Genomic DNA, 27853 nt, shown 5'->3' on the forward strand with positions numbered 1-27853 from the left:
TCCCAGGCCCACCCATGTCTGTGCCCCTGCCCAGTGATGTGAAATCCATAGATTAGGGCCTAATGATTTCATTTCAATTGACTGATTTTGTCATATGAACTGTAACTCAGTAAAATCGTTGACATTTTTGCATGTTGCATTTATATTTTTGTTGGTTAGGGCTACCTACAGTATGTTTTATATAATACATGGAAATCTAACTCACCAAATCGCTCATATTAAAGAAGCAAAAATGTTCTGGACAAATATGCAAAACAGGAACCTGTTGTTCCCTTCTCACTGAGACAGTAAGATGAAGGGCATACTCCTATACAGGAGATAAGGGGTTAAATGAGCGCGCCTAAAGATTGGCAATGATGAACAATAATACAAGGCTGTAAATGTCTCATGAGCTTAGTTCAACTGTCTAAAATCATAACCCAAATTATAGCTTCATTGTTTAAACTGTATAGCTTCAACGTATGTTTAGAATATCATGTTGATCTCATGGACAGTCAGTTATAACATCCATGGGTCCAAGGACATCTAATGAATAAACTGAACAGATTCAATATAACAATATATGCCATTTATTTTCACTTCAGTGTCATTTAGTTTCAAAAGTGTGAATGTACAGTTCAGATTCTATAATTACAATGGTGTGTGAATCAACAAGCTTTTCTTATTACAGATACCATTGGTTACAAAGACATGTGCTCGTGGAACATAACCTATTATCATAGAAAACGTCACAAAATAACTTGAAGTACAAAATAACGAACATACAAATATGAATAAAATACTGACATATTACATATATGGGAAGTAAGTATTAATTTAAGATTAGCCCTAAAATGCAATCTTTGTCCCAAATACCACCCCATTTCCTACATAGTGCACTACTTTTGACCAGAGCCCTGTGAGCCCTGGTGAAAAGTATTGCACTACAGAGGGAATAGGTTGTCATTTGGGATGCAATACCAGTGTCTGAGCCCTGCTCTAAGACTGCTTCCTGGCTTGGTGTCGTGGGAGGAACTTCATGGTGTGAGGCTCCCCCTCCTCCTCCACGGGCTGCTGTGATAGGTTGTTTGTCTGTGGGAGGCAGTCTATGGTCAGGCCCTCATGAGGACACACAGAGTACCGTGACAACAGCGTAACCAGGATGGATTTCATCATCACCATGGCGATGTGCTTGCCAACGCAGGATCGAGGACCGGACCCGAAAGGCTGGAAGAAACGATTAGGTATCTGAGAGTGCAAGAGAGAGAGAGAGCGACAGAGAGAAATAAATTAATTAATAAATTCGTCAAATTCTTTACACCTCAGGGTGCAGATGAATTTCTCCCTGTGATAGTCTTGATTATTCTCTTACATTTTTCTCAAAGTTGTCCAGACTGAACTCATTGGGCTTGAGGAAGAACTCTGATCTGTGCATGCGGCCCATGTTCAGAATGATGTTTGTCCCCTTCGGCACCCGGTAGCCACTGATGACATCATCAGACAGTGCCCGGCGCATGGTAAAGTCCACCACGGGATGGAGCCTTAAGGACTCATTGATGAAGCTCTCCAGGACCCTTAGGTTCTGCAGGTCAGAGTTGTGGAGCTCCCTATCACCTACATTGAGAGAGGAGGGAGATGGTCTTCAAACTGCCACATATTCAATATAGCTACATGAACCCCTAAAATATCAAATGAGAGGGTTTAGTTCAATTGGAAAGTACTGTAGTTGTCTGGGTTTGATGGGTCCTGACCTATAACTAGTAAAAAGAGAAAAGCTGCAGCAGGAGGTTCCTCACCTATAACAGTGTATATCTCTTCTAGAAGCTGTAGCTCTATGTTAACAGATTGTGAAGGTCTGACCTATTATACATTTGAGTCATTTAACAGACACTCTTATCCAGAACGACTTATAGGAGCAATTAGGATTAAGTACCTTGCTCAAAGACACAAAGACAGAATTTAACAGTGTTTATCTCTTCTAAAAGCTGTAGCTCTATGTTAACAGATTGTGAAGTGGGGACTCACCTATAGCAGTGTCTATCTCTTCTAGGAGCTGTAGTTCTACGTCAGGGTTCTGCTTGAGCAGCAGCAGCATGAAGAACAGACTGATGGACAGAGTGTCTGGAGCTGCTATCACCATCTCCAATACACACTGCCTCACATTCTCAGCTGACAGCTCCCCGTGGCTCTGAAACACACAATCACAAGTCAGATTAGTTGACTCACTTTGGCTACTCAGGCTATGTTATTGTTCTACATGCTTTAACATAAGAAAGTGGAAACAGGATAGATGATACTATTGTGCAAAGGACATGGGCTGGGGTCAGCCCCAGTGTTAGGATCAATTCAATTTCAATTCAGTCAATTCAGGAAGTTAACTGAAATTCTAAAGTTCCATAAATGTATATTGACTTAATTGAAATGAAATTGACCCCACCCCTGGTTAAGCCTGGGTTTGGGCCCTGCCTAATGCCTAGATCTTTGTCTCAGTGGGCTAAGGCAGTTTTTAAGTTGTGGAGGCGACCTGTGCTTGGGTTAGTGTTGGGGATAGGGTAACGGCAAGGTCAGGGACTGACCTGTGCAAAGATGAGGTCTGCAGTGAAGTTGATGTGGTCCAGTTTGTCAGCTTCCTGTAGACCTCTTCTCTTCTGGTCGACCAGACTCTCTATAGCATCCTGCAGCTCCTGACTACAACACAACAACAGAGTTATACATTAACACTAATACTTTAAACTTTAATGTATTGCTGTATATATTTAAATAAAACATTATTTGGTAGAATTTTATATGTATATTGTGTATTTGTCATGTGTGAAATGTGCTGTTAGGTGTTCATTGTTGTAACAAAGATGGTGGGATTGGAGAGGCAGGTGCAGATGGTGAGTAATAAAACAATGAAAATGAAGCAATACAAAACACGAGTAGGGTCTTGACATGAAACACATAATCAAATACTGCCTGGGGAATGAACCTAAGGGAGTGACAGATATAAGGGAGGAATCAGTGAAGTGATGGAGTCCAGGTCTCATAATGAGGTGACGTGGAGCGCCGGAGAGGGGCAGAGGGAGTAGACGTGGAGCGCCGGAGAGGGCAGAGGGAGTAGACGTGGAGCGCCGGAGAGGGCAGAGGGAGTAGACGTGGAGCGCCGGAGAGGGCAGAGGGAGTAGACGTGGAGCGCCGGAGAGGGCAGAGGGAGTAGACGTGGAGCGCCGGAGAGGGGCAGAGGGAGTAGACGTGGAGCGCCGGAGAGGGCAGAGGGAGTAGACGTGGAGCGCCGGAGAGGGGCAGAGGGAGTAGACGTGGAGCGCCGGAGAGGGCAGAGGGAGTAGACGTGGAGCGCCGGAGAGGGCAGAGGGAGTAGACGTGGAGCGCCGGAGAGGAGCAGAGGGAGTAGACGTGGAGCGCTGGAGAGGGGCAGAGGGAGTAGACGTGGAGCGCCGGAGAGGGCAGAGGGAGTAGACGTGGAGCGCCGGAGAGGGCAGAGGGAGTAGACGTGGAGCGCCGGAGAGGGCAGAGGGAGTAGACGTGGAGCGCCGGAGAGGAGCAGAGGGAGTAGACGTGGAGCGCCGGAGAGGGGCAGAGGGAGTAGACGTGGAGCGCCGGAGAGGGCAGAGGGAGTAGACGTGGAGCGCCGGAGAGGGGCAGAGGGAGTAGACGTGGAGCGCCGTAGAGGAGCAGAGGGAGTAGACGTGGAACGCCGGAGAGGGGCAGAGGGAGTAGACGTGGAGCGCCGGAGAGGGGCAGAGGGAGTAGACGTGGAGCGCCGGAGAGGGGCAGAGGGAGTAGACGTGGAGCGCCGGAGAGGGGCAGAGGGAGTAGACGTGGAGCGCCGGTGAGGGGCAGATGGAGTAGACGTGGAACGCCGGAGAGGGGCAGAGGGAGTAGACGTGGAGCGCCATAGAGGGGCAGAGGGAGTAGATGTGGAACGCCGGAGAGGGGCAGAGGGAGTAGACGTGGAGCGCCGGAGAGGGGCAGAGGGAGTAGACGTGGAGCGCCGCAGAGGGGCAGAGGGAGTAGACGTGGAGCGCCGTAGAGGAGCAGAGGGAGTAGACGTGGAGCGCCGGCGAGGGGCAGAGGGAGTAGACGTGGAGCGCCGTAGAGGGGCAGAGGGAGTAGACGTGGAGCGCCGGAGAGGGGCAGAGGGAGTAGACGTGGAGCGCCGTAGAGGGGCAGAGGGAGTAGACGTGGAGCGCCGTAGAGGGGCAGAGGGAGTAGACGTGGAGCGCCGGAGAGGGGCAGAGGGAGTAGACGTGGAGCGCCGGTGAGGGGCAGAGGGAGTAGACGTGGAGCGCCGTAGAGGGGCAGAGGGAGTAGACGTGGAGCGCCGGAGAGGGGCAGAGGGAGTAGACGTGGAGCGCCGGAGAGGGGCAGAGGGAGTAGACGTGGAGCGCCGGAGAGGGGCAGAGGGAGTAGACGTGGAGCGCCGGAGAGGGGCAGAGGGAGTAGACGTGGAGCGCCGTAGAGGGGCAGAGGGAGTAGACGTGGAGCGCCGGAGAGGGGCAGAGGGAGTAGACGTGGAGCGCCGTAGAGGGGCAGAGGGAGTAGACGTGGAGCGCCGTAGAGGGGCAGAGGGAGTAGACGTGGAGCGCCGGAGAGGGGCAGAAGGAGTAGACGTGGAGCGCCGTAGAGGGGCAGAGGGAGTAGACGTGGAGCGCCGTAGAGGAGCAGAGGGAGTAGACGTGGAGCGCCGGAGAGGGGCAGAGGGAGTAGACGTGGAGCGCCGGAGAGGGGCAGAGGGAGTAGACGTGGAGCGCCGGAGAGGTGCAGAGGGAGTAGACGTGGAGCGCCGTAGAGGAGCAGAGGGAGTAGACGTGGAGCGCCGGAGAGGGGCAGAGGGAGTAGACGTGGAGCGCCGGAGAGGGGCAGAGGGAGTAGACGTGGAGCGCCGGAGAGGGAGTAGACGTGGAACGCCGGAGAGGGGCAGAGGGAGTAGACGTGGAGCGCCGGAGAGGGGCAGAGGGAGTAGACGTGGAGCGCCGGAGAGGGGCAGAGGGAGTAGACGTGGAGCGCCGGAGAGGGGCAGAGGGAGTAGACGTGGAGCGCCGGAGAGGGGCAGAGGGAGTAGACGTGGAGCGCCGGAGAGGGGCAGAGGGAGTAGACGTGGAGCGCCGGAGAGGGGCAGAGGGAGTAGACGTGGAGCGCCGTAGAGGGGCAGAGGGAGTAGACGTGGAGCGCCGGAGAGGGGCAGAGGGAGTAGACGTGGAGCGCCGTAGAGGGGCAGAGGGAGTAGACGTGGAGCGCCGGAGAGGGGCAGAGGGAGTGGACGTGGAATGCCGGAGAGGGGCAGAGGGAGTAGACGTGGAACGCCGGAGAGGGGCAGAGGGAGTAGACGTGGAGCGCCGGAGAGGGGCAGAGGGAGTAGACGTGGAGCGCCGGAGAGGGGCAGAGGGAGTAGACGTGGAGCGCCGGAGAGGGCAGAGGGAGTAGACGTGGAGCGCCAGAGAGGGGCAGAGTTATTCTATTTTAGGTCTTTATTTGTATAGTCCAGATAGATGCTCTACAGATGGTCATACCTTCAACAAACAAATCTGTTGATAAGAAAATGCTTGCCTAGTTTACGGTTAGGGTTAGGTTTAGAAAAAGGCTTAGATTAGGGTTAGGGTTAAGTTTAGGGTTAGGATAAGGGTTAATAAGGTTAAGGTTAGGACTAGGGTTAAGTTTAGGGTTAGGATAAGGGTTAAGGTTAGGACTAAGGTTAATTTTAGGGCTAGGATAAGGGTTGAGGTTAGGACTAGGGTTAAGTTTAGGGTTAGGATAAGGGTTAAGGTTAGGACTAAGGTTAATTTTAGGGCTAGGATAAGGGTTGAGGTTAGGACTAGGGTTCCGGTTAGTAGATAGTTAGTTGACACGTTACTGATAGTCTCTACCTGGAACCAAAAAGGGTTCTTCAAAGGGTTCTCGTATGGGGACAGCTTTCAGAACCCTTTTCGGTTCTAGATCACACCTTTTTTTCTAAGTGTAGAGTATCTACAGATGGACTATCCATGTGTTACCCTATTCTATATATAATCCTTAAACTGTTAATATTAGATGTTCTGGATGCCTTGGTAATGATGCTAACTGTTTGTAACTGTGTGACTTACGCTGCTCTCCTGTGTTTCTGCTGGATCCAGTCCAACTTGAAGTAGATATCTGGTTTGATCAGCACCGTCTGCCACGTGTCAAAGTACTTCTGAATCTTCTGCAGCAGCTCCTTCTCTAATAATATCAAATCAAATGTTATCAAGTGGAATAACGTCCCACTAGAAAAGGAAAGTAATGTTGAGTTCTTACATAACTGATGTTCAGAGATACTGTTCAGGGTCTTGTGGCTTTATGGCTGTGAGTTACCAACTAGAGATGGAAAAACCTGATGACCTGAAGTCAAAATAAAGTTCCCTAAATGTGTTTATAAATGTATATTATGTGCTTATAAAATACAAATGTATTATATTATATTGGGTAAAGTATTATTGAGTATAAAAGGCTGTGGTGTGGCTCACCGTTGAGAGGAACCCCTAGGAACAGTCTGTTAGAGATGTCCACTACTGTACACCGTAGTAGACTCAGGACGTCCACCTGTCCACCCATCAGTCCGTCCAGCCCCTGGAGAGCGTCCAGGTGTGTCTGGGTGGACGAGACACACACGTCTACTGTCCTCTGCAGCCCAGGCCCTGTCAGAGCTGGAACACACAGTGGAGATACAGCAGTTTATTACAGCTTATTGGACGGTATCCTGTGAAGATATTGCCAGTAACAGACTGGACAACGGACACCTTTGTTTTTCTCACTTCTCTATTAGTTTGTGTATATGAGAATAGTAAATCAATACAGCAACCTTCTCCTAATGGTTTACCATTTCATATCTAGAATCAGTTATTATGATCAATTAAGTAGCGGTATTGTAATGCCATGTTTATCTTTTTCAATTGATTAAGTCATTGTCTAATTGGTCACCTTTAGCGAAGTAGGTGCGGGTCTTCTTCCATAGAGCCATGTTGCTGTTGAAGATGATGCCTCTCTCATCCATGCCAATACAGCTCAGACCCTGTTTACTGCCGAACCGAGAGGTGTAACGCCCCTGTCTCAGAACATGATGCACTGCAGAGGAACTGTACAGAGAGGGTGGGTACACTGGTATTCACTCTCCGAAGTCTACAAGTCTATGTAAATAAGTCTAAAGGTGTATTATAACATATGTCATCTAGGCTACAAGTAATCTACAAGTGCTTTTGTGAAATGAAATTCAAACATCTTAATTTATATATTTCAATTGAATATTGATTGATTGACTGACTGACTGTCTGCCTGACTGCTACTGACATCCTGACTGACATCCTGACTGACTGACTGCCTGACTGCCTGCTACTGACTGCCTGATTGACTTCCTGCTACTGACTGCCTGATTGACTGCCTAACTGACTGCCTGATTAACTGCCTGACTGACTGCCTGATTGACTGCCTGCTACTGACTGCCTGATTGACTGCCTGACTGACTGCCTAACTGACTGCCTGATTGACTGCCTGCTACTGACTGCCTGATTGACTTCCTGCTACTGACTGCCTGATTGACTGCCTAACTGACTGCCTGATTAACTGCCTGACTGACTGCCTGATTAACTGCCTGACTGACTGCCTGATTGACTGCCTGCTACTGACTGCCTGACTGACTGCCTAACTGACTGCCTGATTAACTGCCTGATTGACTGCCTGACTGACTGCCTGATTGACTGCCTGCTACTGACTGCCTGATTGACTGCCTGCTACTGACTGCCTGACTGACTGCCTGACTGACTGCCTGATTGACTGCCTGCTACTGACTGCCTGTTTGACTGCCTAACTGACTGCCTGATTAACTGCCTGACTGACTGCCTGATTGACTTCCTGCTACTGACTGCCTGACTGACTGCCTAACTGACTGCCTGATTAACTGCCTGACTGACTGCCTGATTGACTGCCTGCTACTGACTGCCTGATTGACTGCCTGACTGACTGCCTGATTAACTGCCTGACTGACTGCCTGATTAACTGCCTGACTGACTGCCTGATTGACTGCCTGATTAACTCCCTGACTGACTGCCTGATTGACTGCCTGCTACTGACTGCCTGATTGACTGCCTGACTGACTGCCTGATTGACTGCCTGACTGACTGCCTGACTGACTGCCTGATTGACTGCCTGGTACTGACCTGCTGAGTATGAGTGTCTCCTCTCCGTTGATCCAGACCCTGACGATGTCTCCATATTTACTGTTGTAATAGTTACTGGCTGTGCCAATACCTGTACATAGAACATGTATTTAATCAATTATTCCAATTTACTATTTGTTATTGTAGCAGATTATAATTTGTTGTATTTCATGTTGTAGTAGTTACCTGTCCATATAAACCTGAGGTATGAGAGGAGAGGACCGACACCCAGACAGAAAAAAGGACCTGTCATAGCCGAGAGAGATAGAGAGAGAGAGAGAGAGAGAGATAGAGAGGAGAACGAGAGAGAGAGAGAGAGAGAGAGAGAGAGAGAGAGAGAGAGAGAGAGAGAGAGCGATAGAGAGGAGAACAAGAGAGAGAGAGAGAGAGAGAGAGAGGGAGAGGGAGAGGGAGAGTGGTCACATAAAATAATTTAACATAGCAAGGCGTTGCATAGCATAACATGGCATAGCATAACATGGCATAGAATAGCATAGCATAACACTACATAGCGTTACAAATCAATACAATACATAAGTTCACATAACATAGCATAACATCACAAATATGATATGTTATTAGTTTATAAAGGAGACAGCTGATGAAACCAGCCAATACAACAGTAGTAGCAGTAGTACATAGCATAGACAGCAGCCAATACTCTGTGGTCAGACTAGGGACAAGACTCAATCTGCGACGCATTGTAGAGCGCTGTCCACAATGCACCTTTCAAAGGCAATGTTCCTGCATTCACAAAGAATCACACAGGCAGCTAAACACAACACAGATCTCATCCTGTAATGTACCAGCTTTAACACACAGAACAGCAAAGTTGGTGGATAAATGAAGATGTCCCACTCAGGCTGTCCCTCTCCCGTAGGCACCAATGCATTAGCAGCTGAGTCTGCTCATTGACTGTATATGAACCAGAAAAAAATGAGGGAGTGGGATGTCTCACTTCCTTTTCCGTCTCTGAGCATAGATGAAGATATCATATGGATTAAGATAAGATCCCTGCATAGACTTGGACCAACAGTCCTGCTCTGGATGCAACATGTTCAATTATAGAATCACTTTAGTCCAAAATAAGATAATGAACTGTAGCTGGACAAGACACTGTTGTAATTCAGCTTGTTGTTATTGTATAAGAATGATAACTAGCAGTCTATTGTGACTGACCTGGGACAGAGTTGTTGTCGGTGTGACGCCAGGCAGCCAGCAGCAGACAGAGGAGCAGGAGGAGGGACCCCGTTGCCAGGGAGACGCCCTCTGACCTGGTGGCTGTGGCGTTCCGTGACTCGGACACCAACAGGTCGGCTATGACGGTGTCCAAGCACACCGCCGCCATCACACGTCCACACACAGGCGACAACAGATCCATCACACACACATGGTAGACACACTGACGCAATGACACACACACACACACTCCACGACCAGCTGCTGAACTGACGAAACACTGTTGCTTCCGAGGTGATGTAAATGGTCAATCTCTCAAAGGGACGGACGCGATACACACACACTCTTAAACTGAAGCAACAAGCCAGACTCCCTGCTACCGGCTTCTCCTGATGGTCTGAGTTCTGGATCAACTCTCACTGGTTCTCTTATAGTCAGCCGTGCTGGTTACACGCCAGGTCAGGGTAAAGCAAAAGTCAAAACAAAAAGGGAGATTTTAAACAATTTCTGTGTAACCTTGTATCTTAGATCCCGCCATCTCATAAGGACCTTGAGTAGGTAGATGGTGGTCGGGTTTCATAGCATGAGCACATGTTGTGAGAGGAGTGTTCCACAGCCACTACATTAAAGACCCCTGACCTCTGTTAGTGCAGCTGGGGACTCTCTCATTCCTCAACTCTCATTCCTCAAACATCAAAGAGAGGAGGAGAGGAGGGAGGTGAGAAAGGAGGAGAGGAAGGCGGTGAGGAGGGAGAAGGGAAGTGAGGAGGGAGGAGAGGAGAGAGGAGAGGAGGGAGGAGAGGAGGGGAGATGAGAGAGGTAAGGTGAGGAGAGAGGAGAGAGGTGAGAGGAGGGAGGAGAGAGGTGAGAGGAGGGAAGAGAGGAGAGAGGAGAGAGGTAAGGTGAAGAGAGGAGGGGAGAGGAGAGGTGAGAGGAGGGGAGGAGGGAGGAGAGAGGAGAGGAGGGGAGAGGAGAGAGGTAAGGTGAGGAGCGGAGGGGAGGGAGGAGAGGAGGGAGGAGAGGAGGAGAGAGGTAAGGAGAGGGAGGAGAGGAGGGAGGGAGGAGAGGAGAGGAGGGGAGAGGAGAGAGGAGAGGAGGGGAGGGAGCACCTGTGTTCTGTCTCAGAGAATCTGAACAGGGAAGTTCTGTGTTATGACAGTGTTATCTCTACTTGCCTTCGTGCAGTCCTCCATCACTGCAGTCTATCTCTCTCAGTCCCCCTCCTCAACATGCTATAAAATAGTTTTCTCTGTGATGTGTCACTGAAAGGCTAGACTTGTATGAGAGAGAGAGAGAGAGAGAGAGATAGAGAGAGAGAGAGAGAGAGAGAGAGAGAGATAGAGAGAGAGAGAGAGAGAGAGAGAGAGAGAGAGAGAGAGAGAGAGAGAGAGAGAGAGAAAGAGAAAGAGAAAGAGAAAGAGAGAGAGAGAGAGAGAGAGAGAGAGAGAGATGCACCTTGGTTGGAGTGCGGTAGTGAGTCTTTAACTGAGTATTCAGATGTTGATCATGGTTGATTTCAAATCCCTGAGAAGCAACAGCAACAGCAGATAAGGCAAGAGATCTGAATCTGCCCAGGACTTTTTATGATGCTTTTGCTCTGCTTAAAAATATATAATAACTTCATCTTGGTGCACTTGATTGAGACTTACAGTTACACACTTTTTAAAGGATTCAGGCTAAATGGTGCACCTACACAAACCTGTATTTGTACTGTATATGTGCGTGTTCATGTGTGCTCCTTTGCATTTGTCTCTATGGACGTGCACACAATGATACTTACTAATGGAGAAGAACAAATATTGAGTTGAAGAAAGATAAACCAAGTCCGTCAGCTAATAGTGATTGGCAGTATGACCCTCTCACCAGCAGTACCACTTCTGGCCAGTAGGAGGAGAAGCAGAGCTGTACTCTTAGGATGTCATTAAAGGGGAAATACTTTTAGTTCTGTCAAAACCAGAGCACTGCCATACCATTGTGATGATTCATATGACATTATGACAATCATCAAATATGTTGTGGAGGTACAAACAAATAGTCCGAAATTCCAATTACCACCAAGGAGCCGAAACAGCCATGTGTTTGTGTGCATTTGTATGTGTATGTCTGTGAATGTGTATGCATTGGTGTGTGTTTGTTCTGGTCTATTGACCCGTATCTTTAGGCATCCTACTCCTGTACGCAGGGCCCAATGTTTTCCCTGGTCAGGTCATGGGGTCAGGAGAAGAAACCCCTGGCCCAGGTCACTTATACTCATAGTTCTTAACTGATCTAGAATCTTCTCATCCTTCTCAGTATAATCTACAACACAAAGGGCCTTTCTGTTCCCCCTGAGGCATCTGTGCCATTCTACCAGCAGTATAAAGGACTCTGGGAATTCACTCACCTCCCACTGGGCCTGGAGAATGTGCCTTGTTCAAACAGTCCTCTGTCTGTGTTCTGCGTTCTGACGGAGAGACTGCCTTGATTCAAGTCAATTCCATTCAAAGGGCTTTACTGGCATGGGAAACATATGTTGACATTGTCAAAACAAGTGAAATAGACAACAAACAAATGTGAAGTCAACAATCAGAAATGAACAGTAAACATTACACTTACAAAAGTTTAGGAATAGAGACATTTAAAATGTCATATTACTGGCATTATACAGTGTTGTAACGATGTGCAAATAGTTAAAGTACAAACATAAAAAGAAATGAACATACATTTGGGTTGTATGTATTCTGATTGTTGACTTCACAGTTGTTTATTGTCTATTTCACTTGTTTTGGCAATGTAAACAAATGTTTCCCATGCCAGTAAAGCCCCTTCAATTGAAATGTTCTCCACTGGTTGCCCTTTTCTTGTGGCAACATGTCACAAATCTTGCTGCAGTCAGGTATTCTGCCACTGTGTTCTCTCTGTTTAAGGCCAAATAGCATTCTATTTTGCACAGTTTTTTGGTTAATTCTTTCCAATGTGTCAGGAATCATGAGTTGGTTGGGTCTAATTATGTTGCTGTCCTGGGGCTCTGTGGGGTCTGTTTGTGTTTGTGAACAGAGCTCCAGGACCAGCTTGCTGAGGGGACTCTTCTCCAGGTTAATCTCATGGCTTTGTTATGGAAGGTTTGGGAGTCACTTCCTTTCAGGTGGTTGTAGAATTGAACAGCTCTTTTCAGGATTTGGATGATAAGAGGGTATCGTCCTAATTCTGCTCTGCATGCATTATTTGGTGTTTTACGTTGTATACGGGGGATGATTTTGCAGAATTCAGTCTCAATTTGGTGTTTGTCCCATTTTGTGAATTCTTGATTGGTAAACAGACCCCAGACCACAGAACCATAAAGGGCAATGGGTTATATAACTGATTCAATTATTTTTTTTACCAGATCCTATTTGAGATGTCGAATTTTATGTTCCTTTTGATGGTGTGGAAGGCCCCTCTTGCCTTGACACCACTGACCATTTGATGGTTAAGACCATGGATTCTTTGGCATTTGATATTGGAGCAAGTCTCTTTGTGTCTGTGTCTGTAGGTACATGCATGTGGCGCATATATCTGTGTGTGTGTGTGTGTGTGTGTGTGTGTGTGTGTGTGTGTGTGTGTGTGTGTGTGTGTGTGTGTGTGTGTGTGTGTGTGTGTGTGTGTGTGTGTGTGTGTGTGTGTGTGTGTGTGTGTGTGTGTGTGTGTGTATCATCGTATCCCTGTCCCCCTTATATCAGCGTAAGCCTGTGTTTTTGTTCCCATTCGTGTTCCCACTCTAAAAACCAGTGACTGAAATTCTTGATCAAAATATATGAAAAATATGTTAACGTAACCTTTCTCTCTCGTCTTTGTCCTTAGAGAGTTGACTATCTCTGCTCAAACCAGTCTGTCCTTAGGGAGTTGACTATCTCTGCTCAATCCAGTCTGTCCTTAGGGAGTTGACTATCTCTGCTCAATCCAGTCTGTCCTTAGGGAGTTGACTATCTCTGCTCAATCCAGTCTGTCCTTAGGGAGTTGACTATCTCTGCTCAATCCAGTCTGTCCTTAGAGAGTTGACTATCTCTGCTCAAGCCAGTCTGTCCTTAGGGAGTTGACTATCTCTGCTCAATCCAGTCTTTGTCATTAGGGAGTTGACTATCTCTGCTCAATCCATTCTTTGTCCTTAGGGAGTTGACTATCTCTGCTCAATCCAGTCTGTCCTTAGGGAGTTGACTATTTCTGCTCAATCCAGTCTGTCCTTAGGGAGTTGACTATCTTTGCTCAAGCCAGTCTTTGTCCTTAGGGAGTTGACTATCTCTGGTCAAACCAGCCTTTGTCATTAGGGAGTTGACTATCTCTGGTCAATCCAGCCTTTGTCATTAGGAAGTTGACTATCTCTGGTCAATCCAACCTTTGTCATTAGGGAGTTGACTATCTCTGGTCAATCCAGTCTTTGTCATTAGGGAGTTGACTATCCCTGGTCAATCCAGTCTTTGTCATTAAGGGAGTTGACTATCTCTGGTCAATCCAGTCTTTGTCATTAGGGAGTTGACTATCTCTGGTCAACCCAGTCTTTGTCATTAGGGAGTTGACTATCTCTGGTCAATCCAGTCTTTGTCATTAGGGAGTTGACTATCCCTGGTCAATCCAGTCTTTGTCATTAGGAAGTTGACTATCTCTGGTCAATCCAGTCTTTGTCATTAGGGAGTTGACTGTCTCTGGTCAACCCAGTCTTTGTCTTTAGGGCGTTAACTATCTCTGGTCAATCCAGTCTTAATCCTTAGGCAGTTGACTATCTCTACATATTTTTGTCAGGGTATGTGAATTGAATAGGACTGGTCGGATGAAGACAAGAGATTATTCTGAGAACAGACCTGGCTTTGAAACAGGAAAATATAATTTCCATGCTCAGGGACTTGTATTTATTCTCCTGTGTTCCATAATAGAAATATCTACAACATGTAGACACGCTGAACTGCTAGATGTAAAGTCATATGTTGAGTTGGATGTGGCTTTTTACGTTAAATGAGAGCTGTATTCATTGGATACTTCTGTTGATTGTGTCCATTGACTACAGACCTCTGAACAGAGTCCCTGTTGCCCACCCCTAACCTTTCACTCATAACCTTTGAACCCTAACCTTTTACCGCGTCACTGACTGTCTGTTCTGGGGGTTTGCAGAAAAGGGGGATTTCTCCACCTTAGAGAGAGAGAGAGAGAGAGAGAGAGAGAGAGAGAGAGAGAGAGAGAGAGAGAGAGAGAGAGAGAGAGAGAGAGAGAGAGAGAGAGAGAGAGAGAGAGAGAGAGAGAGAGAGAGAGAGAGAGAGAGAGAGAGAGAGAGAGAGAGAGAGAGAGAGAGAGAGAGAGAGAGACTTCTGCAAAGTCTGGAATGAGAGTCACTTTGCCCACTCACTCCTCTGCAGTTAGGTCACAATGTGATTTGTTCCCCAGTGTTCCCATTCTGTCCTGTTCATCAACTTTAACCCAGGGGTTGGGGGGGGGGGGGAGATGAGGTATTTTGGACTATGCTGAAGGAAAGGCGACGAGGAAAGAGCGTTCTGATGAAGCAAAGGAGGTAAGGAAAGGAGGGTTCTGATTAAGTAAAGGAGATTAAGAAAGAAGGGTTCTGGTGAAGCAAAGGAGGTAAGGAAAGGAGGGTTCTGATTAAGTAAAGGAGATTAAGAAAGAAGGGTTCTGGTGAAGGAAATGAGGTTAAGAAAGGAGGGTTCTGGTGAAGGAAATGAGGTTAAGAAAGAAGGGTTCTGGTGAAGGAAATGAGGTTAAGAAAGGAGGGTTCTGGTGAAGGAAAGGAGGTGAGGAAAGGAGGCAGGGAAAGGAGGGTATTGAAGGCTATTAGGACACAGCAGGTCAATAGACAGCTGGTCATTATGAACATACTGCCAAGCCAGCTGGGAAGACATCTGCACTGGTAGAGTAGGAGGAGGAGAGGAAAGGAACTTTCTCACAGCCACTACTTGACCTTTTAACGGTATCAGCATCCCATTGCTGTTCTATCAGTATAGACTAGAGCTCAATAGAGCAAGTGGCTGTTGGTTAAAGGAGGGTGTGAGCGGTGAAGTCTCTCTGGATGCGTACCAAATAGCACCCTATTCACTCTTTAGCACAATATGGGCCCTGGTCAAAAGTAGTGCACTACAGTGCATTCGGAAAGTATTCATACCCCTTGACTTTTTCCACAATTTGTTACGTTACAGCCTTATTCTAAAATGGATCATCATTAAGCTCGAGGCCCTGGGTCTGAACCCCGCCCTGTGCAATTGGGTCCTGGACTTCCTGACGGGCTGCCCACAGGTGGTGAAGGTAGGAAACTGCATCTCCACTTCGCTGATCCTCAACACTGGGGCCCCACATTCTTATTCTTATTACTTGTTAGATATTGCTGCACTGTCGGAACTAGAAGCACAAGCATTTCGCTACACTCGCAATAACATCCGGCAAACACGTGTGTGTGACCAATAACATTTGATTTGATTTGATTTTGGATTATATTAATTCATTTCCTCATCAACCCACACACAATACCCCATAATGACAAAGAGAATATAGTTTTTAGAAGTTTTTGCATAAAAAATAGAAATACCTTATTTACATAACTATTCAGACCCTTTGCTATGAGACTCGAAATTGAGCTCAGGTGCATCCTGTTTCCATTAATCATCCTTGAGATGTTTCTACAACTTGATTGAAGTCCACCTGTGGTAAATTCAATTGATTGGACATGATTTGGAAAGGCACACACCTGTCTATATAAGGTCTCACAGTTGACAGCGTATGTCAGAGCAAAAACCAAGCCATGAGGTCAAAGGAATTGTCCGTGAAGCTCTGAGACAGGATTGTGTAGAGGCACAGATCTGGGGAACGGGAACCAAAAAATGTCTGCAGAATTGAAGGTCCCAAAGAACACAGTGGCCTCATCATTCTTAAATGGAAGAAGTTTGAAACCACCAAGACTCTTCCAAGAGCTGGCCACCTGGCCAAACTGAGCAATCCGGGGAGAAGGGCCTCGGATGGTCACTCTGACAGAGCTCCAGAGTTCCTCTGTGGAGATGGGAGAACCTTCCAGAACAACTCTTTCTGCAGCACTCCACCAATCAGGCCTTTATGGTAGAGTGGCCAGACGGACGCCACTCCTCAGTAAAAGGCACATGACAGCCCGCTTGGAGTTTGCCAAAAGCACCTAAAGGACTCTCAGACCATGAAAAACAAGATTCTCTGGTCTGATGAAATCAAGATTGAACTATTTGGTCAGAATGCCAAGCATCACATCTGGAGTAAACCTTGCATCATCCCTACGGTGAAGCATGGTGGTGGCAGCATCTTGCTGTGTGGATGTTTTTCAGCGGCAGGGACTGGGAGACTAGTCAGGACCGAGGGAAAGATGAACGGACCAAAGTGCAGAGAGATCCTTGATGAAAACCTACTCCAGAGACCTCAGGACCTCAGTCTGAGGCGAAGGTTCACCTTCCAACAGGACAGTGACCCTAAGCAGGCAAGACAATGCAGGAGTGGCTTCGGGACACGTCTCTGAATGTCCTTGAGTGGTCCAGCCAGAGACCGGACGTGAACCCGATCGAACATCTCTGGAGAGACCTGAACAGCAACGCTCCCCATCCAACCTGACAGAGTTGAGAGGATCTGCAGAGAAGAATGGGAGAAACTCCTTAAATACAGGTGTGCAAAGCTTGTAGCGTCATACCCAATAAGACTTGAGGCTGTAATCGCTGCCAAAGGTGCTTCAACAAAGTACTGTGTAAAGGGTCTGAATACTTATGCAAATGTGATATTTAAGTTTTCAAGTTTTTATAATAAAAACATTTTAAAAACTATTTTATAATAAGGCTGTAACGTAATAAAATGTGTAAAACGTCAAGGGGTCTGAATACTTTCCGAAAGCAAACACTTGGGAAGCAGTGTATCTCCCAGGGTGTGATCACTCTGTAAGGGGGACAGAGGTTGAACCCAGAGCTGGTTGACTGCGAGGGTGTGTGTGTGTGTGTCTGTATGCAGTAGAGTGGATATACCCCATGTTCCACTTACTTTGCATTCTACTGTACTCCCCTCCAAACCTGGGTTCATATACTATTTGAAATCTTTCAAATACTTTGAGCGTTTGCGTAAGCCTGCCTGGTATCTTTTTGGACTATTCCATTGGTTCCATTGTGCCAGGCAAACTCAATCAAGCCCAGATAAAGTATTCAAAATTATTCTATATATATATTTTTTTTAACCCGGGTTTGCTCTCATTTACTGTAGCCCATTGCAGATATTCCCTCCTTTCTCCTCTCCTCTCCTCTCCTCTCCTCTCCTCTCCTCTCCTCTCCTCTCCTCTCCTCTCCTCTCCTCTCCTCTCCTCTCCTCTCCTCTCCCTGCCACTGACCTACAGCCCCAGGGGAGGAGTCTGGGTGAACAGAGCGGAAGGTCTTACTGTAATATCAAACCTCACATAGACTCAGTGTTACTGTCTGTGTCAATCAGAACTCCTGTGTGTGTGTGTGTGTGTGTGTGTGTGTGTGTGTGTGTGTGTGTGTGTGTGTGTGTGTGTGTGTGTGTGTGTGTGTGTGTGTGTGTGTGTGTGCAAATTAGTGTGTGCATGCATATGTGTGTCTGTGAAGGTGTGAAGGAATCTGTACTCACGTTTCAACATGTGCTGACATTTGTTTGGCACAAGACGTGGATCGGTTTCACAACTCTTCACTTAAATACAGGAGTAATGGTAAAATGGTTATTACACAATACTCACCTAATACTTACCGGGTCTTTGGGGGTCTATTCAATCAAGCACCAAATTGCACAATCAACGAATTGAGTGAAAATGTTTTCACATATGTTTTTCTGATATTTCATGATATGCATATTGCTAAAACAATTGCTGTGTTTCAATGACACCCAGATCAACTGAGTTTTCAGGCCAACACTTCTCTGGAGTGATTCATAAACACTCCAACGCTCAGAGGAGAGAAATGTCAGGTTGTTTTTCTGATTAAATGTTACGTACTGAAGAAATGACACTTTTCTGGTGAAATGCAATTCCAGAAATGGGTCACTGTTATAGTTACAGAGCGATGTAGAGAGCCTTGTGGGCATATAGGGGAGAGATGAGAGCGAGAGATGTGTAAATGCGGAAGGGAGCAGAGCACCTAATGTACTGGAAAACCATGCTCATCCTCATCATGGCATAGTGGTGATTCTCTCTCTCTCTCTCTCTCTCTCTCTCTGTCTCTCTCTGTCTCTCTCGCTCTCTCGCTCTCTCGCTCTCTCGCTCTCTCTCTTTCTCAGACAATGATTTGTGTTGATGTCTAAAGACCTCCAGTTATTTCCAAGATAGTTTTTTCTTGATTTGTGACATTTCCCTTTTTAGACTTTTTGTTTTAGAGATTATAGTTAAAGATCTTTTCATCTTTGAAATAACTATGATTTTGTCATGTTACATACAGTATAATTCAATTCCTCTACCAAAGTACTACAGCATTGTATATGTGAACACATTTGTGTACAAACTTGTTTGAAATGGGTTGAATGGCTTATTCACTAGTGTGTTGATGTGATGTAATGACTTGTAGACCCCAAAACCTCAATTGTGTATACATCCATTTGAGATGAGTATCTACATGATGGAGGGTTTTGTAACAAATACATTATTGTTCAGGGGTAGAGGGACGAGGACACATGAAGAGTACAGTAACAAAGAGTTATAGCCTCAGGACTCTCTTAGTCTGTGTGTGTGTGTGTGTGTGTGTGTGTGTGTGTGTGTGTGTGTGTGTGTGTGTGTGTGTGTGTGTGTGTGTGTGTGTGTGTGTGTGTGTGTGTGTGTGTGTGTGTGTACATTATGTGTGTGTGTATATGTATATGTGCGTGTGTGTGTGTGTATATATGTGTATATGTATGTGTATATGTGTATGTGTGTGTGTGATGTTAGCCCCAGCCCACTGTGGTTGCTCTAGAATGGGTTGTGTGGAATATAAATCAGGTGACTGAACAGACGAGGGGTTTCTTCCCTTCCCAGACAAGCCCAGAGGATTGTGTAATGCCAACACACACACACTTTCCCACACACACACACACAACCTCCAATCTACTGTGTGCACACACACACACACACACACACACACACACACACACACACACACATAACCCTGACTCCCCTCAACTGACACACACTCAACACAATGAGGAGTACAATTCTGTCCTCAGTGAGACCACCAAGTCTCTTCTCTTCAGATCAGACATAGAGATCAGGACACATCTCCTTCGGGACCTCTTTGATTCTATTTGGAACACTAGGACCAGATTCTTCTTCAGACTGGACTGGACATCCAGACTCAGTGTAGAGTTTGGGACTACAGATACATACTCTGTTCTGTTGGATTGGAATTGGACCTGGATTCTCCCTCAGACGTACAGTATCTATGGTCTGGAGTAGACATATACACTTCTGTCCTCTCGGATTCTATTGGAATTGCAGACTCCCTCTTTAGGAGAACGGGTATTTCTTGGATTCTGCTCTAGCCCACTAGACTAGACCTGGGACTAATCTTCCAAGAAGACTTACTCCCTTTGTGTTTTGGGATTCTGTTGGAGAAGATATACTTCTTGGACTGTCTCTAACCATATTATCCGGTTCTGAATGCTGAAGCTAGTCGCTGACTCCCGGAAGGGAGGAGGTGGAGGAGGGATTGGAGGGTGTGAGATGCTCCCCTCACGCCCCATTCTGTCTGTCTCCCTGCGGGTGATCATCTACGGAACGTGTGCCTTGGCACTGGTCAACACTGTGGCTCTCCTAGTGCTCCTAGTGCAACAGAACCAGCTGTGGAGCCGTGTGGAGCTCACCGAGGCCAGGCTGGAGGAGGTGGAACAGAGCTCCGTGGTGGAGTTCCTCCAGGAGGTGCCCCGAGAAGGTGTAGCAGCAGGAGGCGCAGGGAGGCTGGCGGAGCTAAGAGGAGGTGCTGCTGCTCTTTTTAAACTGCCATGTTTTCAATACTTTTATTGTTGATCGTTTTCTGTTTGTCTTTGTGGCTGTGTGTACATACTGCAATGATGAATCTGTCGTGGACAGACGTACGTAACATAAATGAGTTGCTGACACTAGTTCTGGGTTTCCAAGACGATGTAATGATTGATAAAACAATTACCCCTCGGGGATTAATCATGTTCAGGTATTTATTATCTTATCTTAGGCCCAGGGTGGCTTGCAGGGCTGCGTGGAGGAGGTGCAGGAGGAGGTGAAAGGGGTCTGGGGAAGGAGCAGGGGGAGTACCAGTACTCCCGTAACAAGAGGAGTCGTGAGCTGGAGAGGGAGCTACAACAGGAGTTAAAGGAGGAGCTGAGGCTAGAGCTGAGGGAGCTGAACCATCAGAAGAGCCAGGAACTCCTGCAAGAGGTGACTCAGGGGCTACATCAGGGGCAGGAGGTGACCCAGGGGCAGGAAACGGGGCGAGGTGGACTGGACACAGGAGAGGAGGTACACCCTGAGTTGAGAGAGGAGTTACACCACGGGTTGAGGGAAAAGATGGACAAGGAGATGGACAAGGAGATGGACAAGGAGATGGGGAAGGAGATGGGTAAGGAGATGGGTAAGGAGATGGGTAAGAAGATAAGACATGAGCTGAACCACAAACACAGGAAGACAAAGGGTTTCCAGAAGACTGAGATACAGGACGACATGATGATGATGATGACCTATTCTATTGTGCCGGTAAGCTAGGCTACTCCATGTCTCTTTGTATACGTGTGTGTGTGTGTGTGTGTGTGTGCGTGCGTGCGTGCGTGCGTGCGTGCGTGCGTGCGTGCGTGCGTGCGTGCGTGCGTGCGTGCGTGCGTGCGTGCGTGCGTGCGTGCGTGCGTGGGCGCTGAGGTATGTAGTGAGCATCTCAGACGTAAGCACTGGCATTTATATACATGATCCGTTTGAAAGAGAAAAAGCTGTGTTTTACATCTAGAACAAACAGTCATAGAAAAACAATGAACAGACTCTTAACAGACTCGATTCATGACTCTTGTTAAAAACAAAACTGTGTTAAAGTCTGTTATGTCATTTTTATAAAGTTTCATTTATTTCATTCTATTGTATTCTACTGAAATGTTCATACATGCTAAAATGTGAAGACATGCTGTATGCATCTCGTTTCTTCTCTTCCTAAATAAAAGGGGTTTGTTTGTTTGTTTGTTTCCAGGTCAAAGTGTTGTTGGATATCTGTAACAGCACCAAGGGAGTCTGCATAGCTGGTATGTCCCAATAATGACAAGAACAGTAATAATAATTAACACTCTTCTTTCCCTACTGTAACTCTGAAGTGAATTCAAGTGGAGTTTCACACATTTTCCAACATGTTTTCACCAGTCAAGGTGCAGTGTGTTATCATCCCCTGATCTCTCTATGTTGTGTTGTAGGACCACCCGGCCCTCCTGGACCCCCTGGTAAGTTGTCAACTGATTAAACACTTTAATGATTCATATTGATCATCTCAGCCATCACTCAAACCCTTTTTAGCCGTGCCACAGCTTTTTGCTAGAGTGACCCATAAGCATATCCCAGTAACTTGGTGTAACCATGGCGAAATGACAGACAACAACCTGGACCCCCACATAATGTTAAGTATACCAAGGACTATTGCAGAGCATCTCTGGGATATTGCTTAAGATTGTGTATTTATTAAATGTTTTGCCCACGGATGTGCATCTGTACTTCAGATATTACTCTTGCATGGTTGTAATGTGTTTGTATATGATAGGTCTGCCTGACCATGTAAAGTACTGTGGTTGTAATGTGTTTGTATATGATAGGTCTATCTGACCATGTAAAGTACCGTGGTTGTAATGTGTTTGTATATGATAGGGCTGCCTGACCATGTAAAGTACTGTGGTTGTAAAGTGTTTGTATATGATAGGGCTGCCTGACCATGTAAAGTACTGTGGTTGTAATGTATGTATGGCAGGGCTGTCTGACCATGTAAAGTACTGTGGCTGTAATGTATTTATGATAGGGCTGCCTGACCATGTAAAGTACTGTGGCTGTAATGTATGTATGATAGAGCTACCTGACCATGTAAAGTACTGTGGCTGTAATGTATGTATGGCAGGGCTGTCTGACCATGTAAAGTACTGTGGCTGTAATGTATGTATGGCAGGGCTACCTGGCCTGCATGGTCTGCCTGGGCACAATGGCACTGATGGCATCCCAGGACTAGACGGTCTGCCTGGGCACAATGGCACTGATGGCATCCCAGGACTAGACGGACTGCCTGGGGCTGATGGAAAACGAGGGAAGAGAGGTACGGAGTGAAAGACCCTTTTACAGTAACAGAGAGAATCGTTCTTACTCTGTATTTTCTGCCTCATTGTATCTATCTGTCCATCATCTGATGTGTCCATTATGTATTGTTACCTGGGGCTCTGTCTGGTTCTGTGACTGAAAAGAGAGAGATAATAGAACAGAAAGGGTAGAGCAGATCTCCTCAGGGTCAATAACATGCACCCTAACACACACAACCTCAGACACACAAGCAAACTCACACACTCACACACACACACACGCACACACCTACACTTGCACACAATTACCCCACGGTGCACCCAGATACACACATAAGCCCCACACACACACACACACACACACACACACACACACACACACACACACACACACACACACACACACACACACACACACACACACACACACACACACACACACACACACACACACACACACACACACACAGATCTCCACATACATAACACTTTCTTTCACCTATTCTTAATTAACTGTCATTGGACAGCCATTCAGATCTATCCAGAGATATGTGATGTGTCATAATGCTGAATCATGTTCTCCACTGTGGTGGGCTTCGCTTTCTCTCCATTCAAACACCATAGATCCGGAAACGGAGGAAGAAAGGAAACTGCTCTTCTGTCCCACAGTAAACTAATGTTATTCATGACTGTGGTTTTGGGCTGCTCTTGAATGGGCTGTAAACCTCATTCTCCCATCAGCCCACTGGTGCGTTCCTCAGGAGGGAAGGACATGATTCACACCCTATTTCCTATATAGTGCACTACTTTTGACCAGAGCCCTATGGGCCCTGCTCAAAAGTAGGGCACTAAATAGACAATATTTTAGCAGCCCAGGAGAAGTGAACGGAATGGTTTACTGGATTGGCTTTGACTTGATGAATCCTTGGAATTTACAGACTGGAAGCGATGATTTAGTAGACCCATGTCTAGTTCACATTGTGGGAACTCTTTTCTTAACAGTAGCTCAGATATAAGAACCCATGTCTCGCACATTACACAAGCTTGACTCATTTGATTGTGGTCTTTATTTCGGGTTTCTTTTTGGGCCTTTATGAATTCCTGTTCTATTCCATGTCTCAAGCTAGGATTTGTAAATCACCTGTACATATGAAAAACCATAACCGTGTTCCTTCACAGGTGAGAAAGGTGAGCCGGGGGAGAAAGGAGATAGAGGAGACCCTGGACCCGCAGGAGAGAATACACAATCGTCCAACGATGTCATCTTGGAGGGTAAGAACGGACAGAAATGACAATGTCCATTGTCTACATGAGATACCTCACAATTACAACATCACTATGACTCCTATAGTACATGATGAGACTTGCTGTACCGTCACCATTGTACACTCAAATGGTTCAGCACATAACTTTATTGCAAAATCTTAACAGATCTTCATTAGAACTGAAAATGAATGTGGTCTTAGCACAACACTTAAGGTACCTGTATATGTTGCAACATTAGTGGGCAAGCCCTGTCCTGTTTCATGACCAGTCGATCCAGTTTATGCCTGGACAGCTCTACTTGAAATGCAATGTGATTGTGAAAATCCTTGTCTTTTGGGTCTGTCTAGGCCCCCCAGGTCCGGCTGGTCCTCCTGGTACTCCAGGCCCCATTGGCCCTCCTGGACCTCCTGGCCCACAAGGACCCCAGGGGCCCCCCAGAAACAGGAGCCACCGGGTCAATCTTTCCATCCACGCTGCCCAGACCCTGGGTGGGTAACTACCCTGCACACCGCTACTTATCCTACCCAACTCCCGTATCTACCCCCCCCCCATCCATACTGTCCAGACCCTGGGTGGGTAACTACCCTGCACACCGCTACTTATCCTACCCAACTCCCGTATCTACCCCCCCATCCATACTGTCCAGACCCTGGGTGGGTAACTACCCTGCACACCGCTACTAATCCTACCCAAGTCCCGTATCTACCCCCCCATCCATACTGCCCAGACCCTGGGTGGGTAACTACCCTGCACACCGCTACTAATCCTACCCAAGTCCCGTATCTACCCCACCCATCCATACTGCCCAGACCCTGGGTGAGTAACTACCCTGCACACTGCTACTAATCCTACCCAAGTCCCGTATCTACCCCCCCCCCCCCCCATCCATACTGTCCAGACCCTGGGTGGGTAACTACCCTGCACACTGCTACTAATCCTACCCAAGTCCCGTATCTACCCCCCCATCCATACTGCCCAGACCCTGGGTGAGTCAGCCTGTTACTATCTATCCTACAGTTCCTCTACCCACCTCCAACTCTCCTACTGATTCTAACATCATCACTTTCATTGATTATCATTGACTATTTCAGATCCGTCACATGCTGTACCAAACGATGGGACTCTGTCCGCCAAAGAGGCTGGGAAGTTACAAGAGATACCACTAAATAAGAAAAACGGTACAATGACTTGCATGACTTCAAGGATTTGTTTAAAAACCCTCAGACAAAACATGAATATGTAAACCAATCAATCTAGCAATCAATTAAACAATAAATGTTTTATCTTCTGTCCCCCAGAGTGCATCATCAAGTCACTGATCAACCCCCGTAACGTATCTAAGATGGAGAGTACGTTCGGAACGTGGATGAAAGACACGGCTGTGCTGAACGACAAACGCATCTGGGTGGCCGAACACTTCTCTGGTACCTCCCAAACTCACACAACAGCCAATCAAATGTCTTTAGCATTTCTCTGGTACCAGGCAAACGCAGACAACAGCCAATCACATTATCTTTAGCACTTCTCTGGTACCTCCTACACACAACAACCAATCAAATGTCTTTTTGATTATCTGTCTCCAGGTCGCACGTTGAAGGAGTATAAGAGCATCACCTCATTCCAGAATGCCACCAGTGAGGTCATCGACGGCAGGAAGTTCTACCAGGGGTGTGGCCATGCCGTTCATAACGGTTCCTTCTACTATCACATCGCCGGAACCACCAACCTGGCCAGGTAAAGAACCATAGTCTGGTACCTCCAACCTGGCCAGGTAAAGAACCATAGTCTGGCACCTCCAACCTGGCCAGGTAAAGAACCATAGTCTGGTACCTCCAACCTGGCCAGGTAAAGAACCATCGTTTGGTACCTCCAACCTGGCCAGGTAAAGAACCATCGTTTGGTACCTCCAACCTTGCCAGATAAAGAACCATCGTTTGGTACCTCCAACCTGGCCAGGTAAAGAACCATAGTTTGGTACCTCCAACCTGGCCAGGTAAAGAACCATAGTCTGGTACCTCCAACCTGGCAAGGTAAAGAACCATAGTCTGGTACCTCCAACCTGGCCAGGTAAAGAACCATAGTCTGGTACCTCCAACCTGGCCAGATAAAGAACCATAGTTTGGTACCTCCAACCTGGCCAGATAAAGAACCATAGTCTGGTACCTCCAACCTGGCCAGGTAAAGAACCATAGTCTGGTACCTCCAACCTGGCCAGATAAAGAACCATAGTTTGGTACCTCCAACCTGGCCAGATAAAGAACCATAGTTTGGTACCTCCAACCTGGCCAGGTAAAGAACCATAGTCTGGTACCTCCAACCTGGCCAGGTAAAGAACCATAGTTTGGCACCTCAAACCTGGCCAGGTAAAGAACCATAGTTTGGCACCTCCAACCTGGCCAGGTAAAGGACCATAGTCTGGCACCTCCAACCTGGCCAGATAAAGAACCATAGTTTGGCACCTCCAACCTGGCCAGGTAAAGAAGGGATGGTAATTATCCTGCTTGAATCCAATTGATCCCTTAGCTCCTACCGCACTAGATACTTGTCTGAGAACAATGGATAGTTGTCAGAGGGAAATCAAGGTGAAGCTTTTTGGCCTTGTGCAATTAAAGTCTTGAAGAAAAATATTCTGTCTGTGATGTCCCTGGCTGTGTACGATCCTGAGACTGTTCTTTTCTTCTGCTGGTGTGGCATTGTGGTGCACAGTTCCTAAGGAAAGCAAAGGTAAATGTGGGAATGTAGATTGTTTATTTCTTACCTCCATCTCTCCATCCATCCCCCAGGTTCGACATGCAGTCCAAGCGTCTCCACACCCTGGCCATCGACAATGCTCTGTACCACAACCTGTCCTACCTTCTCTACAACTCCAAGACCTACTTCAAGCTTGCGGCGGATGAGAACGGCCTGTGGCTGATCTTTGCCTCCAGTTTGGACGACAGCATTATGGTGGCCCAGCTGGACCTGAAGAGCTTCTCCGTCACATCGTACATCAACACCACCTACCCCAGGACCAAGGCCGGCAACGCCTTCGTGGCCTGTGGCGTGCTCTACATCACCGACACCAAGGACACCCGTGTGACCTTCGCCTTCGACCTCCTGAAGGGGAAACCGGTCAACGTGACCTTTGACCTGAGGTCCCCTGGCGGGGTGCTGGCCATGCTGTCCTATAGCCCCAATGACAGACACCTGTATGTGTGGGATCAGAGCTACGTGAAGCTGTATGTGGTGCACTTCATCTCTGATGACTGAGACAGTGTTTTGATGGTATTCTGAGGATGTTTTGATGGTATTCTGAGGATGTTTTGATGGTATTCTGAGGGTGTTTTGATGGTATTCTGAGGATGTTTTGATGGTATTCTGAGGGTGTTTTGATGGTATTCTGAGGATGTTTTGATGGTATTCTGAGGGTGTTTTGATGGTATTCTGAGGATGTTTTGATGGTATTCTGAGGGTGTTTTGATGGTATTCTGAGGGTGTGTTGATGGTATTCTGAGGATGTTTTGATGGTATTCTGAGGATGTTTTGATGGTATTCTGAGGGTGTTTTGATGGTATTCTGAGGATGTTTTGATGGTATTCTGAGGGTGTTTTGATGGTATTCTGAGGGTGTTTTGATGGTATTCTGAGGGTGTGTTGATGGTATTCTGAGGGTGTTTTGATGGTATCCTGAGGGTGTTTTGATGGTATTCTGAGGGTGTTTTGATGGTATTTTTACAGTATTCTGACATTGTTTTGACAGTATTCAGATGGTATTTTAATGTTATTCTGATTAAAGATGGCCAGCTTTTTAAAGTGCTTAATTAAAGATGAACAGCACTAGTGAATATTATGTTTTTTTTATTTTATTTTTTATAATATGTACAGCTTGTCTTTAGTTTTATGCCATCTCAACGAGGACTCTTTTCTAATGGCTTTTTGGGACTGCTGGCTGGGATAAAACACCCTTTTTGTGAATGCTGCTAAATTATTTGTTTAAATTGGATTACAGCTTCCAAAGATGCACACACTGTACCTTTTCCAATGTAGAGTTTAACTGAATAAGGGCTTATCAGA

General features: G+C 46.8%; 2 protein-coding genes across 2 annotated transcripts; one reads left to right on the plus strand and one right to left on the minus strand.

Moving 5' to 3' along the window:
* Window positions 1-978: 978 nt before the first annotated feature.
* LOC120048801 (aromatase-like) lies at window positions 979-9528 on the minus strand. The gene is made up of 10 exons (XM_038995035.1): window positions 9327-9528; window positions 8334-8393; window positions 8148-8238; window positions 6916-7070; window positions 6462-6641; window positions 6063-6177; window positions 2556-2667; window positions 2005-2167; window positions 1352-1593; window positions 979-1227 (listed from the first exon to the last, which is right to left on the minus strand). The coding sequence occupies exons 1-10, from the start codon at window positions 9526-9528 to the stop codon at window positions 979-981; spliced, it is 1569 nt and encodes a 522-aa protein (XP_038850963.1).
* A 10383-nt stretch (window positions 9529-19911) lies between these two features.
* On the plus strand, window positions 19912-27050 carry LOC120052961 (gliomedin-like). The gene is made up of 10 exons (XM_039000209.1): window positions 19912-20227; window positions 20462-20979; window positions 21458-21509; window positions 21675-21690; window positions 22446-22559; window positions 23710-23807; window positions 24149-24289; window positions 25100-25225; window positions 25385-25535; window positions 26585-27050. Exons 1-10 carry the CDS (start codon window positions 19912-19914, stop codon window positions 27048-27050), a joined length of 1998 nt encoding a protein of 665 aa, XP_038856137.1.
* Window positions 27051-27853: the final 803 nt, after the last annotated feature.

This window comes from Salvelinus namaycush, chromosome 1 (genome assembly GCF_016432855.1).
Source record: "Salvelinus namaycush isolate Seneca chromosome 1, SaNama_1.0, whole genome shotgun sequence".
Lineage (NCBI taxonomy): Eukaryota > Metazoa > Chordata > Actinopteri > Salmoniformes > Salmonidae > Salvelinus > Salvelinus namaycush.

Bases quoted from the DNA above. Each gene is read 5' to 3' on its own strand.
- LOC120052961 (XM_039000209.1), top strand. From the start codon at position 19,912: ATGCTGAAGCTAGTCGCTGACTCCCGGAAGGGAGGAGGTGGAGGAGGG. The intron at 23,808-24,148 runs GTAAGAACGGAC...GGGTCTGTCTAG, and splicing joins CAACGATGTCATCTTGGAGG to GCCCCCCAGGTCCGGCTGGT. The intron at 25,226-25,384 runs GTACCTCCCAAA...ATCTGTCTCCAG, and splicing joins GGTGGCCGAACACTTCTCTG to GTCGCACGTTGAAGGAGTAT.
- LOC120048801 (XM_038995035.1), bottom strand. From the start codon at position 9,528: ATGGATCTGTTGTCGCCTGTGTGTGGACGTGTGATGGCGGCGGTGTGC. The intron at 8,239-8,333 runs GTAACTACTACA...TTCTATGTACAG, and splicing joins CCTCAGGTTTATATGGACAG to GTATTGGCACAGCCAGTAAC. The intron at 7,071-8,147 runs GTCAGTACCAGG...CTCTCTGTACAG, and splicing joins GAGACACTCATACTCAGCAG to TTCCTCTGCAGTGCATCATG.